At 48.9% G+C, this 17289-nt stretch overlaps 1 protein-coding gene across 1 annotated transcript; it reads left to right on the top strand.

Moving 5' to 3' along the window:
* The first annotated feature begins 1227 nt into the window (after positions 1–1227).
* LOC123441098 lies at positions 1228–3652 on the top strand. Its single transcript, XM_045117620.1, has one exon. It carries the CDS (start codon positions 1228–1230, stop codon positions 3487–3489), a length of 2262 nt encoding a protein of 753 aa, XP_044973555.1. The 3' UTR covers positions 3490–3652.
* The last annotated feature ends 13637 nt before the right edge of the window (positions 3653–17289 follow it).

The raw sequence follows: 17289 nt of genomic DNA, 5'->3' as shown, positions 1-17289 counted from the left end.
TCTATGTACATCTTTTAATAGATCTTGACCATCAAATTGTAAATTTGATGGCTAAATTAATTTTATTGATGTGGGTTAACATGCCTCTTATGGTGCCTCCAATTAGTATAGAAGATAGGAGATAGGAGACGGTGTATTTTCAGAAATGCTAAGGCACAATATAACTTTTATATAATATTTATATACATAAAATATGTTACGATGACCTATATAGATCAAAGGGAGTATGAATGATCGATTTTAATGGGCATACGTAAAATTAATAATGAATGGAAAGAAATAAGAGCGTCGAGTTGTATGCGGCTAACTAGGTTGGTTTCGCTCAAAGATAGACAAATTTTCAATTAATGTTCAAGCGTATAGAGATGGCCTAAAACACATTTAATAGAATCCTTTTGTTGAGTTATTTATCACAACATGGTGTTAGCAGATTCCAAACATTGCTTCAACTTACAAATAATGCATTGGTATGAAAATTTCAAAATTAGACTTTCTAAGATCAGACCGTTGTATAAAAACCGTAATGAAAGTATTGTATGTGCAACATGTTTCTTGACATATTATTGATATGAATTTATGCTAGATCTCAGTGTGCGCCTCTCTGTCATGGCCTGGCACAATTCGAATATTATTGGGCCGTGTTGAGGAAAACTTTTAGTGACTACCTCTCCGGTTGCAACAACGGACGAGCATATGTGCCGTATATTACAAAGTTTGGTGTGGAAATCAAGTAAAGAGTAGAGAGCATGGGCGCAAGTGTCTGGACTTGGAATATCATCATAGCACGCAAAGGCATGAGGGTAGGGATGTACATGCATGTATATATCATTCCAAACTTGTTTCTAGGAAATAGAATATTTTGGTGGAGACGCAAAGCTTATTCAAACTTGGGAGGCTGGGACAGTAAGGTTTTGGCCGTACATACATACTACTTTCATATAGGAAGGATATATACAATTATGCATGGCATGCAGACTTTATCTTTTAGCTTTCACTTTATTCCCTTTTTGCTGGCTCGAACAACATGCAGCGGTTGGTACTACACTTGTTTGTTTGAGTGCGCCACAGTTTACCCCCTGTTCGCAATGTTTAGCTCCAGCTTAATCACCCCCCCTGCTCGCAGCTCAATCCAAACTACTTACCTTGAGTGACTGTATGTTTTGATAAACACACACACAGCGAGAGAAAGAGAGAGGGAGAGGGAGAGGGAGAGGGAGAGGGAGAGATATGTCTGATATTTGGAGCATTCTGCGATGGTGGGAGGACTGGCAGCTGCGCATCCTCGTCCTCGGCAGCCTGGGCATCCAGTGGTTTCTCCTGCTGGCTGCTCCCATGCGCAAGTACTCAATCCCGCGCGTCTTCAGGACATTCATCTGGCTGGCGTACATCTCTAGCGATGCTCTGGCGATCTACGCGCTTGCCACCCTCTTCAATCGCCACGCAAGGGCTAGCAACTGTGGTGGCAATGTTGTCGCACAGCAGTCGAGCATCCTGGAGGTTCTATGGGCCCCTATCCTCCTCATCCACCTCGGCGGGCAGGAGGAAATGACCGGCTACGAAATCGAAGACAATGAGCTGTGGACGAGGCACACCGTGACTTTGGTGTCCCAGGTCGCGGTTGCCTTGTACGCCTTCTGCACGTCGTGGCCCAGCTCCAGCGACTGGAAGCTGCTGGCGGCCGCGATTCTTCTCTTCATTGTCGGGGTCGCCAGCTTCAGCGAGAAGCCGTGGGCTCTCAACAGAGCTAAAATTGAGAGACTGGCGGCTGTATCGGCCTGGGTGCAAGGAACAAAGAAGCGTTCAAAATGGAGGGAGCGCGTGAACCAGTTCTTCTTGTTCGAGGAGAGCAACTGCTTCACTGGGAGTGGGACTGGGATGCCACAAACTGGTGGGGAGGAGGGCAGTAGAAATCAGGTGGCCATGTCCTGGCTTTCCTCCTGTGGCGGGAAGAAGGAGGAGGACAGCAAGAATCAGCTGCAAAAATCACCGGTGGTGGCCTTGACGGAGGCAGACAAAGTCCTAATGGTACTTTCGGACATGTCACTTCTAGCTGCTGCCAAGGACCTGGTAGCACGAAACAGAGCTGGCAAGGTGGAGGATGTTCTGCCACCTCTGCCCGTCGCTGAGAAAGCCTTGCCGCGCTGGCTGCGCAGTGCATTCGCCTTCATCTACACCAGAGCTACTGTGGTTGTCACTCCTCTCTACCTGATTTATCATCTGTTGGTGGTCCCGATCCTGCACATCGCTGCCCTGACGCTATTTGCAACGAGCGACAAGCACCCGTACAAGCGCGCCGACGTGAAGATAACATACATCATTCTGTGCCTCACCGCCGTGCTGGATATCCTCGCGGTGTTCATCCGCCAGCTGCTATACCGGCTCATGTACATGACACAAGTTCCAGCGCTATGCGAGACGGTGCCCGGCTATAACCTCATAGAAGCCGCTCTTCGGGAAGGTGACAAGAGCATCGGGTGGATGTACATGTGTGCCAGGCGCATGGGCTTCAACTGCTGGAAGGTGGGATCTCCTTTTTCCAGGCCTAAACCTAGTGAACTGTCCAAAAATGTCGCACAAACTGTGATTACAGATCTGGTGGATGCACGAGACCGAGACCTTGCCAGTTACAGGATCTTTGAATCCAAAAGGCCCGGCAGCAACTGGGCTCTAAGCAGGGAGCTGCAAGATCACTGTGGCGTCGAGACAAGAAAAAGCTTGCTCGTCTCATTCGACCGGAGCGTCCTCCTATGGCACATCGCCACCGATCTTTGCTACCGCTGCTGCGGTGACGTTGACTCCTTCGTCAATGATGGTGGTGAAGAAGAAGAAGGAGAAGAAGAAAAAGTGGGAGGAGGACCAAAAGAAGGAGGAGTTGAACAACAAGAAGAGCAACAAAGACAGAGGAGGAGGCGCCCAGCATTACAGCTTTATATGAAGTGCACAGTTGCAATATCCAACTACATGGCGCACCTGCTGAATTCCAACCCCCAGATGCTGCTGACCGGCAGCAGGCACCATTTGGTCTCCGAAGCCATGAAGGAAGTCAAATCCTCCTCCTTTTTGTCCAACAAGGATAAGTTGAAGCAAAAAAAGGAATTTAAGGACCTCATTGACGAAGACATGCTGCACAAGCCGAGAGGTGACCATGAAGTTTTCCACATCACAGAGGCATACAAGCTTGCGAAAGAGTTGCTGGAGATGCCGGACCCTTACAAGCGTTGGATGCTGATGTACCGGGTGTGGCTGGGCATGCTCTGCTACTCCGCCAGCATGTGCAGGGGTTACCTGCACGCCAAGAGCCTGGGTGAAGGTGAAGAGTTCCTCTCTTTCGTCTGGCTCGTGCTCGCGCTCAAGGGGGCCAAGAGCTTGGCCGACAAGCTTCAGATGCCGCCGGAGACTCGAGCTACTGATGATGCCGAATCAAAAGTGCGAGATCAGGAAGGATTGGAAGTCGAGGTTCAGAGTGTGGTTGATTTGTTGATGGATTGATTTACAGTAGGTTTGTGGTCGATTGATTTACTTGTTTGTTTTCTTTGCTATCTAAATTACCTACGTCTGTGGACTCTGGTAGTACGTCGTTTCATACCTGTTCGCTTGTTTGTCTGATGCATTTGTCCTTGCTTCTGTATGTGTGTTAGTCCCTCCGTTGTCCTTTTACAAGTTTCATTAATGAACTACATTCACATGTATATAGAAATATTATAAAGTATAGTTTAATTCATTTTACTTCATGTATAGACCCATAATGAAATTCCTTAAAAGATTTATACGAAGTATTTAGAAACGGAGGAAGTACTTGTTAATCCGGTGTGCTGCTACCTTTGTTTGTTTGTTTGTTGTCGTGTGCCAGCCAGCGTAGAATTTACGGCTCCCATGTGCCCAGTGTGTTTAATATGCCGGCTGAACGCTCCGCCGGACGCACAAGGAGCAACCTACCTCAAGCGCGCACCGCTCCTGCCTCCATGCCTCTTATCTGTTGCGATCGAAACGCGAGTGAGAGCGAGGTGTTTTGTGCTGCCAGAACTTGCAGCTTTTCTCTTCGGCCTCCTTGCCTTTTATTTCATACAAAAGCAAACGCTGATCATGCCAGCTTCCATGACTGATTCCGACGTGCCATCCCACGTCCACGATCCATGAGTCTCGGTCGTGCAGCTCCTATCTAGTCGCCACGCAGCGCACGTCATGGTGGCCCTGGCCTAGACTTTAGGGAAATAAAACAGACTCCTAACTGACTAACTGTCTAACTCAAGAAACAAGAAAATGCACATCCTAATGCTGTCAAGGCTGGCGAAACTGACGACGGCGAGCGACGGGTTGAACGTGACATTCTCTCCCTTTAACTTGTCACACGCCGTCGGTGTTGAGGATGCTGATCTTGGCGCGCAGCTCCTGGAAGCACACATGTCCAAGTGATTTTGTGAGGATGTCAGCCAGCTGCTCACCAGAGTTGACATGGTCGACCTTCACCTTCCCTGCTTCAACCTTGTCTCTGAGAAAGTGATATCGAATCCAGGGCCGGTCCTGAGATTTCGGGGGCCCAGGGCGAAACTAAAATTTAAGGCCCCTTAGTATAAATAAATAGTATAGATTAGCGAAATAAATAGCAAAAAAAAAACACTTTGTCAGCCTGTTTTGAATAAACTAACCATTTTCGATCACGTACTTCCCCGTTGCTCATTGTTCTAGAGTAATGGGCATATGAAAAATGTCTTCTCTTGCCATTTAAAGGAAAAGTAATATCATCTTCTCTAATAGGCCCCTTCTCAACTATTGTATCCCTTGCTTTGTTATCAAGACTAGCCCAATTTGCTGGATCATAAATATCCACATGAACTGGTTCTTCATCAACAGTAGCAGATTCCATGGGAGATGAATTATGGTCATGATCACTCACATTGTTATCGTTCGCGTCGATGTCAACATTGTCTTCTGTATGGATATCATCTTCTAGATTCACATTACTTGGTTCTCCCACAAGAACTAACGCCAACTCATCTGGATTTTTTTGAAGTGGACGGGTTACTCTTAAAAAACTTAGGAAAAGATCCTCTTTATGAATCTATCAATTTTTGATCTCCTTTCCTCTTTTTTCTTTTAGCAGCACCTGATTTAGGCTTCATAATAATTCTGAAAATAAATAAATATGAATCAAAATTAGGGCATAAACTACCTAAAAATTAAAAAGGAATCACTAGAAGTAATCAATTACCGTCCAGATGACCAGATCCATCAGCAGAAGGGACGCACCACGGACTGAACAGGCTTGGGACAGACGGCGACGGACGCCACGGGGGAAGCTGCCGGCGAGGAGCGGCTCCGCGCGACGCGATACTCGTAGATCAGTAGATGAGAGAGCCGTCAACCGCGGTGTGTAGGGAGACTTCGTAGTAGCGCGTGCGTGCGTCGTGCGTGTGGCGAGGAGCGGCTCCTGGAGAGAGCCAGAGCGCTCGTGACTTCATGCGTGCGGCGGACCAGAAGCACGCACGATCAAAGGATCAATCCATCCATACGATCTCCTGTCGTGATAAGAGATCCCCTGCTCCAGCCCATTTGTCTCTTGGCCCATGCAAATAGGCCTGGTTTCTATTTATTTTTTCAAATTTTCTATATTAATTATAATACTTAGTATACGTATATACGCAGGGGGCCCCAAAAAAATTTGGGCCCGTGCGGCCGCCCCCGCGGAACCCCCCAAGGGCCGGCCCTGATCGAATCTCTATGTGTTTGCTTCTGTCATGGAACACCGAGTTTTTGCTGAGCTGCATAGCAGATTTGTTGTCTATCAGAATTGCAGGCGGCTTGATCTCGGTGCCCTGTCGCTTCAGCCAGCAACCGAGAGAACCAAAGCCCCTGGCAAGTAGTAGATGCGCCTGCGACGTATTCCGCCTCACAAGATGATAGCGCGACCACCTTCTGCTTGGTGGACTGCCAACTGATCGGGCTCTTGTCGAGGAAGAAGAGCGAGCCGGTGGTGCTCTTGCGGTCGTCGACGTCGCCGCCAAGGTCGGAGTTGCTGTAGCCGATGAGGGAGGGGTCCCTGCTCCCCCTAAGATACACACACCCGAAGGTTAGAGTACCCGCAATGTACCTCAGTAAGTGTTTTGCCGCCGTGAGATGCTCGACGGTGGGTTTCTCCATGAAACGACTGAGGTAGGAGACCGCATACGCAATGTCGGGCCTGGTCTGCACCAGGTACCGCAGGCTGCCAATCAGACTGCGGTAGAATGAGGCGTCAGTAGCCGGCGTCGTGTTGTCCTTGCTGAGCTTGAACTTCGCCTCCATGGGCACCGCGCTGGTTTTACACTCTGCCATGGACGCCTTCTCGAGCAGTTTCTGCGCGTAGCCCGCCTGGCACAGCGTGATGCCGCGCTCTGTCTGTCGCACCTCTATGCCAAGGTAATACGTGAGCCGCCCGAGGTCACTCATCTGGAATAGTTTCTTCATCTCCTCCTTGAAGTTGCCCAGCTCTTGCGGCTGCGCGTCGGCGATGATGAGATCGTCGGCGTACACGTCAACAACAAAGAGAGAGTCCCGCTCCCGCGCAGGTAGACGCCATGCTCGGAGTCGCTTCGCTGGAATCTGAGCGACAGCAGGCTGCTGTCCAACTTTGCATTCCAGGCATGTGGTGCTTGTCGTAGACCGTACAATGCCTTGGGGAGCTTGAAGACCTTGTGCTCCTGTCCGGCAAGCTCGAACCCCGGCGGCTACGCGACGAAGACCTCCTCTGCCAAGTCCCCGTTGAGGAAGGCTGTTTGACGTCCATGTGATGGACCTCCCACCCTTGGTGGGCGGCGAGCGCGGTGAGGAGACGCACGGAATCGAAGTGAGCCACCGGTGCAAAAACTTCCTCGAAGTCTATGCCGGCGAGCTGCACGTAGCCCTTTGCTGCCAGGCGTGCTTTGTACTTGATGATGGCGCCGGATGGGTCCTTCTTCAGCTTGAAGACCCATTTTAGGCCGATCGGAAGCTGCCCAGTTGGTGGTTCCACCAGTTTCCTGGTATCGTTGGCCTCGATCGCTGCGAGATCCTCTCGCATCGCCCGCAGCCAGCACTGTTGTGCTGCAGCTTCTGGGTACGAGGCTGGTTGCTCCCCTGCGATGAGACAGATGCTGCGGCCTCATCGTCGTCCACAACGTCGACGAGATGCACGCAGTCCTCATCGTACCTGGGGCTGGGTTGGTGAATGCCGTCTTTGCTCCGGGTGAGCATGGGATGCCCACCTTGATCTTTGTCCTGGCCGCCTCCTTCTGGATCGGCCTCGGAGTGCGCCTCGCTTGAAGGCGCCACATCCTTGTTCGCGGTAGAGTCCCCGCCTGACAGGCTTGGCATGACAGGCTCCCCAGCAGGTGCACTAGCCGCCGGTGACACCGCTGCTCCCCCGTCCTTTGGGCACTCTGGCCTGGGGATGGAGACGGTGTAGCTCACCGTGAACGGCTCTGGTGTTGGTGTGGAGTTGTCTTATTTCCAGCATGTGCCCTCATCGAAGACCACATCGCGAGAGACATGAACTCGCCCGGTCCCCGGGTTGAAGACACGGTACCCCTTGGTTCCCTCCTCATAGCCGATGAAGACCATGGGCGTGCTCCGATCATCAAGCTTCTTAAGCATGGGCCTGGTATTCTTGACATGTGCCATGCATCCAAACACACAGACATGTTGAATACTAGGCTTTTTACCGTGCCATACCTCATACGACATCTTCCCTTTGACGCTACGTGTAGGGGATCGGTTCAGGAGGTAGACAGCAGTGGTGACTGCCTCACCCCAGAACTTCGCCGGCATCCCCTTCGCCTTGAGCATGATGCGCGCCATGGAGACCACTCTCTGGTTCCGCCTCTCCACTACCCCGTTCTGCTATGGTGTGTACGGCGTTGTTAGTTGCCGCTTGACGCCCTCTTCTGCGCAGTATTCCATGAACACCGCTGACGTGAACTCGCCGCCTCGATCCGTCCGAAGCGCGCGCAGGGGCCGCCCCGCCTCCACTTCGACCACCGCCTTGAAGCGTCTGATTGTGGCTTGGGCCTGGTCCTTGGAGGCCAGGAGGAGCAGCCACATATTGTTGGGGAACGTCGCATGGGAAACAAAAATTTTCCTACGCGCACGAAGACCTATCATGGTGATATCCATCTACGAGAGGGGATGAGTGATCTACGTACCCTTGTAGATCGTACAGCAGAAGCGTTAGTGAACGCGGTTGATGTAGTGGAACGTCCTCACGTCCCTCGATCCGCCCCGCGAACAATCCCGCGATCAGTCCCACGATCTAGTACCGAACGGACGGCACCTCCGCGTTCAGCACACGTACAGCTCGACGATGATCTCGGCCTTCTTGATCCAGCAAGAGAGACGGAGAGGTAGAAGAGTTCTCCGGCAGCGTGACGGTGCTCCGGAGGTTGGTGATGACCTTGTCTCAGCAGGGCTCCGCTCGAGCTCCGCAGAAACGCGATCTAGAGGAAAAACCGTGGAGGTATGTGGTCGGGCTGCTGTGGAAAAGTCGTCTCAAATCAGCCCTAAAACCTCCGTATATATAGGTGGGAGGGAGGGGAGGAGGCAGCCTCAAAACCTAAAGGTTTGACCGAAATTGGAGGTGGAGGAGTCCTACTCCAATCCTACTTGGAGTAGGATTCCACCTTCCCACTTGGAAACTCTTTCCACCTTGTGTTTTTTCCTTCTCAAACCTTATGGGCTTTAGTGGGAACTTATTCCATCCCACTAGGGGCTGGTTTATCTCTTCCCATAGCCCATGAGACCCCTTGGGGCGTGACACCCCTCCCGATGGTCCCCGGCACCCCTCCCGGCACTCCCGGTACACTACCGATGAGCCCGAAACTTTTCCGGTAATGCACGAAAACCTTTCGGTAACCAAATGAGGTCATCCTATATATCAATCTTTGTTTCCGGACCATTCCGGAAACCCTCGTGACGGCCGTGATCTCATCCAGGACTCCGAACAACATTCGGTAACCAACCATATAACTCAAATACGCATAAAACATCGTCGAACCTTAAGTGTGCAGACCCTGCGGGTTCGAGAACTATGTAGACATGACCCGAGTGACTCCTCGGTCAATATCCAATAGCGGGACCTGGATGCCCATATTGGATCCTACATATTCTACGAAGATCTTATCGTTTGAACCTCAGTGCCAAGGATTCATATAATCCTGTATGTCATTCCCTTTGTCCTTCGGTATGTTACTTGCCCGAGATTCGATCGTCAGTATCCGCATACCTATTTCAATCTCGTTTACCGGCAAGTCTCTTTACTCGTTCCGTAATACAAGATCCCGCAACTTACACTAAGTCACATTGCTTGCAAGGCTTGTGTGTGATGTTGTATTACCGAGTGGGACCCGAGATACCTCTCCGTCACACGGAGTGACAAATCCCAGTCTCGATCCATACTAACTCAATTAACACCTTTGGAGATACCTGTAGAGCATCTTTATAGTCACCCAGTTACGTTGCGATGTTTGATACACACAAAGCATTCCTCCGGTGTTAGTGAGTTATATGATCTCATGGTCATAGGAACAAATACTTGACATGCAGAAAACAGTAGCAACAAAATGACACGATCAACATGCTACGTCTTATTAGTTTGGGTCTAGTCCATCACATGATTCTCCTAATGATGTGATCCCGTTATCAAGTGACAACACTTACCTATGGCCAGGAAACCTTGACCATCTTTGATCAACGAGCTAGTCAACTAGAGGCTTACTAGGGACAATGTTTTGTCTATGTATCCACACAAGTATTGTGTTTCCAATCAATACAATTATAGCATGGATAATAAACGATTATCATGAACTAAGAAATATAATAATAACTAATTTATTATTGCCTCTAGGGCATATTTCCAACACATATACCTGCTCCGATCATCTACCAGGAGCAGGAAGTACCTCTTCTCTCCGGGCGTAGGTGGCGAGATCGCGCCGCACAGATCACCCTGCACGAGGTCGAGTAGGTTGTTGGCACGCCACTTCGCCTGCTGGGGGAAAGGTGCCCGCCGCTGCTTGCTGGCGAGGCAGGCATCGCACAGCTCGTCGACGTGGTCGATCTTCGGGAGCCTACGCACCATCTCCTCTCGCGCCAGCTTCTGAAATGCCTGGAAGTTCAGATGTCCCATGCGCGCGTGCCAGTGCCAGGAGACGTCGTCATACCGCCCAACCATGCACTGGGGCTGCCCTGGCTTGACGTGCAGTACGTAGAGGTGGTTGCCGTTGCGCTGGACCTTGGCGAGGAGTTGGCGGCGAGTGTCCAGCACACGCAGCTCCCCGTGCTCGATGGTGACCCGGCAGCCGATCTCGTCCAGCTGCCCGAGGATCACTATGTTCGAGCGCAGGCGGGGTATGAAATACACCCTGGTGAGCGCGCGCTGGCGCCCGTCTTGGCATGTGAACAACACCAGGCCACGGCCACAGATGTCCACCACAGACCCATCACCGAAGCGTACGCTCCCTCCGAGGTCAGTGTCCAGCTCGCCGAAGAGTGACCGATCCCCGGTCATATGATTGCTTGCTCCCGTGTCGAGGAACCACGCTAAGCCGTGACGCTCGCCGTCACACCCGGGAAGCACGCCGGCGCGTTCTTCGTTGAGCATGACGATCTCCGGAGGTGGAGTAGGTGTCGTCGGTTCCTCCATGGCTTCTGTCAGGGCACATACCGAGGTCAGTAGAAGTGCAGGGTCGGTGTCGTCGTCGCCGGCCGGTTGAACCAGATGCGCCTGTTCGCGCTTCCTGGTGTTGCAGTCCTAGGCCCAGTGACCCATCTTCTTGCAGTATCTGCATTGATCCATGGATCAAGGTCTGCTGCATGAGCCGCCACCACGGCCGCGTCCTCGGCAGCCGCGCCCCCTAGAGTTGGATCCGGGGGCGCCGTTGTCGCCACCACCATTGTCGGTGTTGCCGCGGTTGTCGCCGTTGCCATGTTCCCGGTTCTTCCGTCGTGCGTCCCACTCCGCCTCCGTTATCAGGAGGGTGCCGGAGCTGGAGCCGCCGCCATCGTCGAGGCCGTAGCGCTCCTCCACAGAGTGCAGTCGCCCCGTCAGCTCCTCGATCGTGAAGGTGCTCACATCGAGTAGCGTCTCGATGGCAATTGCCACCTGCGAGTAGCACCGTGGGACAACACGAAGGAACTTGGTGACTACCTTTGCATCTTCGATGTCGCCTCCGACGATGCGCATGTTGTTGACGAGGGACGAGATCCGCATCCCGAAAGCATCGACGGATTCCTCATCCTTGAAGGAGATGGACTCGAACTCGCTGCGGAGGCGTTGTGCCTTCGCCTGTCACGCCCTCTCGACGCCCATCCTCAACACCTTCACCGCCTCCCACGCCTCCTTTGCAGAAGACTTGACGGCAAGGATTCCGTGCATGTCTGCAGGTACCGCTCGCAAGATCGCCGCCATGGCCGCGCTGTCCTTGCGCTCGACGTCGCTGTTGGGGAACGTCGCATGGGAAACAAAAAATTTCCTACACGCACGAAGACCTATCATGGTGATGTCCATCTACGAGAGGGGATGTGTGATCTACGTACCCTTGTAGACCGTACAGCAGAAGCGTTAGTGAACGCGGTTGATGTAGTGGAACGTCCTCACGTCCCTCGATCCGCCCCGCGAACTATCCCGCGATCAGTCCCACGATCTAGTGCCGAACGGACGGCACCTCCGTGTTCAGCACACGTACAGCTCGACGATGATCTCGGCCTTCTTGATCCATCAAGAGAGAAGGAGAGGTAGAAGAGTTCTCCGGCAGCGTGACGGCGCTCCGGAGGTTGGTGATGATCTTGTCTCAGCAGGGCTCCGCCCGAGCTCCGCAGAAACGCGATCTAGAGGTAAAACCATGGAGATATGTGGTCGGGATGCCGTGGCAAAAGTTTTTTCAAATCAGCCCTAAAACCCCACTATATATAGGAGGAGGAAGGGGGAGCCTTGCCTTGGGGTCCAAGGACTCCCAAGGGGTCGGCCGAACCAAAGGGGGAAGGTCTCCCCCCCAAACCGAGTCCTACTTGGTTTGGAAGGTGGAGTCCTTCTTCCCTTTCCCACCTCCTTTTTTTTATTTTCTCTTTTATTTTTCTTCCAATACGCATAGGGCTCTTTTGGGCTGTCCCACCAGCCCACTAAGGGCTGATGCGCCACCCTCAATGCCTATGGGCTTCCCCGGGGTGGGTTGCCCCCCCCCCCCGGTGAACTCCCGGAACCCATTCGTCATTCCCGGTACATTCCCGGTAACTCCGAAAACCTTTCGGTAATCAAATGAGGTCATCCTATATATCAATCTTCGTTTCCGGACCATTCCGGAAACCCTCTTGACGTCCGTGATCTCATCCGGGACTCCGAACAACATTTGGTAACCAACCATATAACTCAAATACGCATAAAACAACGTCGAACCTTAAGTGTGCAGACCCTGCGGGTTCGAGAACTATGTAGACATGACCCGAGAGACTCCTCGGTCAACATCCAATAGCGGGACCTGGATGCCCATATTGGATCCTACATATTCTACGAAGATCTTATCGTTTGAACCTTAGTGCCAAGGATTCATATAATCCCGTATGTCATTCCCTTTGTCCTTCGGTATGTTACTTGCCCGAGATTCGATCGTCAGTATCCGTATACCTATTTCAATCTCGTTTACCGGCAAGTTTCTTTACTCGTTCCGTAATACAAGATCCCGTAACTTACACTAAGTCACATTGCTTGCAAGGCTTGTGTGTGATGTTGTATTACTGAGTGGGCCCCGAGATACCTCTCCGTCACACGGAGTGACAAATCCCAGTCTCGATCCATACTAACTCAACGAACACCTTCGGAGATACCTGTAGAGCATCTTTATAGTCACCCAGTTACGTTGTGACGTTGATACACACAAAGCATTCCTCCGGTGTCCGTGAGTTATATGATCTCATGGTCATAGGAACAAATACTTGACACGCAGAAAACAGTAGCAACAAAATGACACGATCAACATGCTACGTCTATTAGTTTGGGTCTAGTCCATCACATGATTCTCCTAATGATGTGATCCCGTTATCAAGTGACAACACTTGCCTATGGCCAGGAAACCTTGACCATCTTTGATCAACGAGCTAGTCAACTAGAGGCTTACTAGGGACAGTGTTTTGTCTATGTATCCATACAAGTATTGTGTTTCCAATCAATACAATTATAGCATGGATAATAAACGATTATCATGAACTAAGAAATATAATAATAACTAATTTATTATTGCCTCTAGGGCATATTTCCAACAGTCGCACCCCAGCTCTATTGCATCCCAAAGTCCCTGGGCCTTCAGGTTGACCTTCATGACGAGTGCCCACTCAATGTAATTGGTTGAGGTGAGCTCGGGGTAGACGAACGAGCCGCCGCCGTGTTCCCGCACGACACGCTCCTGAACAACCACTGCACGGCCGCTTCGCCTGATCCTACTCCTTCCCCGCTATAGCAACGGAGGAGTCAGGGACCTGGCCGGCGAGCAGGCGCCTGTGCGCTGATCAGCGGACATGGTCGCTGGATCGAGTAACCGCGCTCTGATACCACTTGTTGCGATCGAAACGCGAGTGGGAGCGAGGTGTTTTGTGCTGCGAGAACTTGCAGCTTTTCTCTTCGGCCTCCTTGCCTTTTTTTTCATACGAAAGCAAACACTGATCACGCCAGCTCCCATAACCGATTCCGACGTGCCATCCCACGTCCACGATCCATGAGTCTCAGTCGTCCAGCTCCTATCTAGTCTCCACGCAGCGCACGCCATGGTAGCCCTGGCCTAGACTTTAGGGAAATAAAACAGACTCCTAACTGACTAACTGTCTAACTGAAGAAACAAGAAAACGCCCAGCCTAATGCTGTCGAGACTGACGAAACTGACGACGGCGAGCGACGGGTTGAACCTGACATTATCTCTTTTCTGGAACAAGCACAACCACTCGTTACTTTTCTTCAAACGTTGACTTGCCATTGCCCCTCTCTACATCTCAACACCCGCTCCGCCATGCCCAAATCGAGCTCATCCACGCTTTCAACCTTGCCTTTTCTCCGATGCCTTGGCGCGTGGCCGGGGTGACGAGCACGGGCAGTGAGGCACCGAGCTACTGCCGCAGCATCGCCATGGAACCCATCACGACGGGACTAATGCTCATCACTTTTAGTCTTGGTTGGCTTACCAGGACTAAAGGAGCTTCACATGGCCGTCGCGGTGCACCCAGGCAGGAGGACCTTTAGTCCCGGTTGATAACACTGACCGAAACTAGAAGGCAACCATGTGTCAGCAGTTGGTTGGCTTTGTTTTTAGAAAGGAGGAGTTTACGGGTTTTGGAGGGTTTCGGGGTTTTCATAGTATGTTTCGTACTTTTATTTTTGTGTTTATCATTTTTAATTTATGCTTTTCATTTAACTCGAAGCTATCTACTACATATAGCAACGAAAGAACCATTACACAAACTCATCATGATCAATATATAGAGTGAAATGACCTCTCTTTTTACGTGCTTAGCTGAATAATTCAACAAGTTTTTGTAAATCTATTCGATGCTATTACATATAGTACACGTTCATGCATATATATAATATAACATATCTTACAATCCTAATATCTAATTACCAAAATCGCATTGCTTATCCCGATGGTATTCTCCGTCTTTAGGTATGACATGCTCAACAAAGAATCCCGCCAATTCCTCTTGAATTGCTCGTATGCTATCAGTTGGTAGGAGTTCGTCCCGTTTTCACCAGATCTAATTTAAAGAAGTGGGTCAATATATTTATATATATATATACATACGTACTTCAAATTGTTCTCGAGATGTGTGTGTGTGTGTGTGTGAATGAAACTTAAAACAATAGATGGTAATAAAATTAAAATGTGAATATTGTTTACGTACTTCAAATTGTTCTGGAGATATGCCCTTCTCAGAGGTCAAGTGGCGAATGAACTCACAAACGTATTATCCATATAAATTAGTCCTGGGTGCCTGCAGCAAGCATTTACGAGAATAGAGTTCAATCAAAATGATAATCGAGCATGATAGTGATACTGAAACTAGAATCAACTAGTCGTCAACCCGTGCTATTGCACGGGCTAGTAAGTTAATATTGTTTACTTCTTGTTTTATAAGAAGATTTTCGTTGCTCGCGGGGCCAATGGTGTGCTCATTGTAATTTGGTGTACCGGACTTGCTTTATAAGTTGTCGTCGTAAATTAGTTGTCAAAAGTGGATGCTATATTTGGGAATATAATAGTGAAATCAAACAATTTGTGGTACTATTGAAAAAAATTCCCCTCATGCATGTTAGCCTGGAGGTGAATTAGACTATATTTTATTAAAATGTTTATTCAAATTAAGTAACCCAATAACATTTATGCATATTTCCTTAATATGACTTATAAGACAAAGAACATAGAAGTTTTGCTAACATTTGAAGGCACGATCCTAAGCTTTAAGCATGTTACGACAAAAACAATGAATTCCACATGCAATTCTTGTTAAATTCTTGTTAAATTTGCATGTTGAAACTCGACGGAATACCCATTTTCATTCAAATAGGGCTTCTGAATAGAATTGTAATGAGAAAAAATAAATTAACATTGTGTCCATAGCAAATGACAACAATTCTGGTCTAATCCTCGGAACGAACAAAAACTTGTCGTCACCGCCATTAAAAGATCTAGGATGTGAAGCCGCCAAAGATGTTGATGCTAAGCATGGAGAGAATACCCTCTATAGCCGTGATGTTGGCGTTTCCACCACCATTGCTTCTATATGAAGGGATACATCCGGGGACGACCAAACACGTGGAGAGTATGTAGTAACATATCCATGCAAGTCGGCCTTGCCGAGGGGCAGAAAGAGAGACTCGTATGATATGACATGGAGGAGAGGCGTGTAGGGAAGAAAATCTTGGGAGAGGGGCGACAATGACGACAAAAAGAAAGATTGTGAGAGATAACGTCCAATCTTCGGATTTATGTCCTTCCTGCCGGCGACTTGATCTGGATTCCGAACATATTGATTCAGCAGCTTGCTTCTCTCTTATATACGTATACATTCAATCAACCTGTTCCAAATTAGAGGAAAACAGGACCAACTTCATGGATCGTTTTTTGATAGTTGATCAGTCTATACGTGCATGTGTGTTTTCTTCGCCAAAATGGTTGGCTGATGAATCGTTTTTTTGGTATTATTTGCTCTTGTTTTTGAAAGAGGCGTGAGAGATTTAGCCAGTAAGGAAAAAAAATTAGAGTCCTGCTCTCGCTTTGAAAAATAAACGTGACAGCTTGATCAGAAAGGAAAAAAAAAAAGCATTGAAGATAAGTGCAGCTATTAAAAAGAGAGAGCTTCCATGGATCGTATTTTTAGTATGTGCGTGTACATGTGTTCTCTTACGCTAAACGACCGGCCGATGAATCAAAGTTTTTTTATCAGGTTTGCTCTAGCTTTTAAAAGAGGTGTGAGAGATTTAGCTATAGATAAAAAAAATAATAAAAACAGATCTACACCGTTATAATTTGGTCCCACCAGATAAACGGCTCTTAATTTCTAATTAATGTAGGAATTTCTAGGAAGTGCCTAATATAGTATAAGTATAGATATAGATATAGAAGTATAGATGAGAGATGCATGGTACTAGCTAGTAGTACTTACTTTGGGGTGTGAAAATCGCCGCTCCTTTTTTGAGACACCCCTAACCTGGTTGGTGAACTTTTTCCAAACCCTGTCCGACAAAGAAAATAATTACTTGATATCAGGAAATTAACAAAAGTTGCCGATATAATGCGATAATGATTGAACGACCAATCCTTAGGGTCTTTACGTCTCGAGTCCAAGACAATTACTTGTCCCTCTTCAATCCAAATGGCTAGCAAAATAAAGTGGAACCTGCGCACGCATAACTCATCAATTACACTTAACTTCGAGTAAACGAAACAGAATATGCACAAGATAGAAACACTCACTTGAAGTTGTAAGTAAATAGTATTTCCCTTCTGTTTTCTTGTCCAAGTAACGCATCTAGCAAGTTTTTCTCTGTTTCATTGTGTTTTTTGTACCATATATTCATTGACGGTATCTGGGTTAATGAACCCAATGTCATAGATTTTTTGTTTTTTCCATTCGAGGATCTTCGATCTGCATAATATAGTGTGAGGATAAATATACATGCAATGAACGAGGTGAGCTAGAGACTCAATTACCGAAAAAAAAATACTTACACACAATAGGAACTGACGATAGTTTTGTTGAAGGCGGCTTGATTGTAGCACTGGAAAATTTCTTCAAATTCAA

The sequence above is a fragment of the Hordeum vulgare genome, chromosome 3H (genome assembly GCF_904849725.1).
Source record: "Hordeum vulgare subsp. vulgare chromosome 3H, MorexV3_pseudomolecules_assembly, whole genome shotgun sequence".
NCBI lineage: Eukaryota > Viridiplantae > Streptophyta > Magnoliopsida > Poales > Poaceae > Hordeum > Hordeum vulgare.
The sequence above is the reverse complement of the archived record's forward strand: the minus strand, read 5'-3'. Positions and strand labels throughout refer to the sequence as shown.

Excerpts from the sequence above, each read along its gene's own strand:
- LOC123441098 (XM_045117620.1), top strand. The coding sequence starts at position 1,228 with ATGTCTGATATTTGGAGCATTCTGCGATGGTGGGAGGACTGGCAGCTG.